We start from the raw sequence: 3889 nt of genomic DNA on the forward strand, positions 1-3889 counted from the left end.
TCTAAATGTGGTAACACGTAGGCTTTATAAATGAAATCATAACGTCTGAAGGAACTAAGCGCTTAATCCTCCGTAGTGCGGCTATCTTAGTATACGCTTTTTTCAGCATGATTGCCACGTGGGGCTTGAAAGACAAATCCCGATCCAATGTAACGCCAAGTATCTTGAGAGTTGGTTCAATTTCGATGGACTTATCACCAATAAAAAGATTATATGGGCACTGAGATTTCCCCAGTGTCATTGCCTGAGTTTTAGTAGCGTTTACTTGCAGGTAATTTGCAGTGAACCAGAGGGTTAATCTCTCTATATCTTGATTCAGTGTAGATTCTAATGTGCAGGGGCTCTCATGGGCTATATATTGCGTTGTGTCATCAGCATACAGACGTAAGGAGGAAGATCCAGCTGAGTAATTGACATCATTCACAAAGATATTAAAAAAAGCGGACCTAGAAGGCTCCCTTGCGGCACTCCACAGCGAAGAGGCAACCAGTCTGACACCTTCCCGTTACATTTTACTCGTTGAAAGCGGCCTGATAGATATGACTGAATCAGTTTTATAGCTGAATCGTGAACGCCGTAAGCTTTCAGTTTTGCTAGTAATAAATTATGGCAAATCGAGTCAAATGCTTTGGATAGGTCAAAGCACCGCCACATCCTTTTTATTGTCAAGAGCCTGGCACCAATCATCAGTTAGCTTTAATAAAGAGGAACAGCAAGAAGGCCCACGCAGGAACCCTGATATATTATCCGAAAAGACAGGTGTGAATACGCTGCATAATTGATCAAATTTAGTTTCTCAAACACCTTGGGTATAACTGAAAGACACTAATAGGGCGATAATTCGTCTGAGATGTTTCGTCGTCTTTCTTAAAGACGAGTCAAGAGATCTGTTGAATGTATTTAGGTGGCTCGATACAGTTTTTCAGGATCAATACCTCCCAACTTTGAGCATAAACTACGTCGCCATAAACAAAGATTTGGAAAAATTGCCACCACAGTTGTATTAGATAAAGATGAAAATTTGTTATGATCAGGGTTGCAACGACATCGGAGTTGTCATAGCAACGAAATGACGCTATTACCTATCTTACTTGCAGCAATATATCTCGGCACTGGGAACTGTTCTTCCAAAATCGTTCACGGTAGCTTTTTCCTCCAATAGCCACCTCGATGTTCGTGAGGTTTAAGCGAAATCTGTAAGAGCGTTATTGGGATATTTTGGGATGAAGTTTTTATGGCTAGAAGCACAGTTAAAAAGGGACAATCTTGATGTTTGGCCGTTATCTGCAGAAAACGAGGCGCTTTTATATGCAATTTCAAACCATAGTAGTTTCAATCTTTTTGAAAACGTGTGTGAAAGATCATGGAGATAGCTCCAGCCGATTGCTAGAAAGAAGGATTTGATTACTATTTATCGAAGCGCTCTTGGTAGCCGTTTTGTAAACATTTTGGTCTACTTTAACAAATTAGCGAATAATTTTTAAACCGCTCGATAGAGTTTTAAAAAAAATTAAGATTCTTGAGATTAACCCTCCTTTTATATGACCTTTTAGTTTCAAGATTATTGATATGTTGTAAGGCAGTGAAATAAGGGCTACAATTCGCTAATATTTTATCGGAAGTTTCGTCATTACAAGTGAAAAACACGTGCGCTACACTCCGGGCTGAAGTAACTCGAGATTATAAGATCTGGTTATGGATTTTCAACGCCTGTTTTACACAAATCACGAGTTCGAAAATCGAACGTTCGGTTGGGTCAACCTCGTTCCCAGGGTTCTCTCCTACCCGCTCTACGGCGCATCTCTCCGCCTCTCTCGTTCCGTAGGGCGGGTAGGAGAGAACCCTGGGAACGAGGTTGCTGTTGGGTTCGATTGATTTTTTTTCTTTTCGGTGAGTTCGATTTCGTTCGATTGCCGAACTCAATCGAACTTAATCCATGAATTGATTTCGATTGAGTTCGATTGAAATTTAGCTCGATTGGGTTCGATTTACCATGCCGGGATATCAAGATTGTCCATTTTCTGCCGTACTTCTAACCATAAAAACTTTATCTCAAAATGTCTCGATAACGCTCTTACACATTTCGCTTAAACCTCACGAACATCGAGGCGGCTGTTGGAGGAAAAAGCTATCGTGAACGAGGTTGGAAGAACAGTTCCCAGTGCCAAGCAATACTGCTGCAAGTAAAATAGGTAATAGCGTCATTTCGTTGCTATGGCAACTCCGATGTTATTGCAACCCTGATCATAACAAATTTTCATCGTTATCTAATACAACTGTGGTGGCAATTTTTCCAAATCTTTGTTTATGGCGACGTAGTTCATGCTCAAACTTGGGAGGTATTGATCCTGTCAAGTGAAAAACTGTATCGAGCCACCTTAAGTTCGCACGCACATGTCATTGTATCATCCGTCTCCCGATACATCAATGACAACTTGTGCCTACATACTGTACAAAACACATGCCATAAAGTATTCTATATAGCTCTATATATCTGCACCTATAGCTTTTCAATTAATTCGGTCACTTACCTCGACGTACTGCATTGTAGCTGGAGGTTCAGGTAAATATTCATTTTGAGTCAATAAAGTTGAAGGAAGTGCTTAAATATGAACTTTCAATTTATTTTCAGATGACTGAATAGGCTTTGTTCAATAACTCCACCTGTACTTGTATACAGTGGTCTCTCTAATACGTAACCTATACTGAGATTTTATTAAAATTGATTTTTTTGATTGATTTTTTAAATTTTTTTTTTAGGTGGGTTGCGCTTGAACCTCGATGCGCTTTGGTTATTAAGAATCTTTTACGGGCTGCAACACTTGCTGGTTATAGTAATTTTTTACACCAATTTGTTTCATATTTCTAGGTTTGATGGTACAAAGCCGTGTTTTGTGCGAAAAGAATGCCGCTGAATTTTTTAAAGTTCATCATGACCTATTCGTAGGTAGGCTGGAAAAGTGGAAGAGACTTGCAAGACTAATGAGAGCAGGCGTGCAAGAAATAGACCTTTCGTACCATGGGATTTCTAGTCTAGCTATTCCAATGTTAGGTATGGGTCCATTGGATGTTGACGGCTTCTGTTCGCTTCGCAAGTTGGATTTAAGCCACAATCAACTAGGCAAACTCTCTGAATCAATTGGTTCTCTACTTTCCCTGACCCACTTGTTCCTTAATGACAATTACTTTTCATCACTACAGCCTATAATTATAAGACGACTGGTAAACCTGCAAGAGTTGGACTTGCGGAATAACAAATTAAACAACTTTACACTGGATATCACTGAGCTGAGTTGTCTTCGAAGGCTAAGTGTCCAAGGAAATCCTCTAAAAGATGATGAAACAAGAAAACTGATGAAGCTCGCCCATAATGAGAGATGGATAGATATTGCAGGTGAATGTAAAATCCTTTAGTAGAAATTTGGTAAAGTTGTGGACAAGCATACAGTAAAACGTCTTCACAACGGCCCTTCTGGGTTATTGGGAAGTCGTCCGTGATGTAATATAACATCAGGTTTACATTTGGAAAGGATATAGCCTGTTCCAGGCTCTCAGATAGTGGGGGAAGACGCGAAAGAAAAAGGCACCCGAAAAGTTGGCGGGGCGGGAAAAAGTTTCCGCCCATTTTATTTTCGTGTTTCCTCAATTCAGCGGACCCGACTATCTCGGAGCCTGGAACAGGCTAGAAAGGATACAATAGTTTTAGCTTCAAAAACTCATGCTTCAGCGATGCTTGGTGGTTAGGGCATTATTAATACGTAACACAATCAATATACCTTATTATAGGAAATTAACGCTTCATGAAATTAACGCGAATCGTTAAAATTCGCGTTAATTTAAGTCGCTTTAATTTTGTTGAGCGTTAGTTTCCGCGACGTTAATTAAGTGC

The 3889-nt window shown here is 39.9% G+C and overlaps 1 protein-coding gene across 1 annotated transcript in view; it reads left to right on the top strand.

Annotated features, from left to right (window-relative positions):
• The first annotated feature begins 2322 nt into the window (after window positions 1-2322).
• LOC140923976 (uncharacterized) overlaps window positions 2323-3889 on the top strand; it is a 21797-nt gene continuing 20230 nt past the window's right edge. The window contains exons 1-3 of the mRNA XM_073373988.1: window positions 2323-2339; window positions 2761-2828; window positions 2870-3394. Coding sequence (XP_073230089.1) covers window positions 2323-2339; window positions 2761-2828; window positions 2870-3394 — 610 coding nt within the window. The remainder of the gene's footprint in view (window positions 2340-2760; window positions 2829-2869; window positions 3395-3889) is intronic.

This window comes from Porites lutea, chromosome 14, assembly GCF_958299795.1.
Source record: "Porites lutea chromosome 14, jaPorLute2.1, whole genome shotgun sequence".
In the NCBI taxonomy this organism is placed as follows: Eukaryota; Metazoa; Cnidaria; class Anthozoa; order Scleractinia; family Poritidae; genus Porites; species Porites lutea.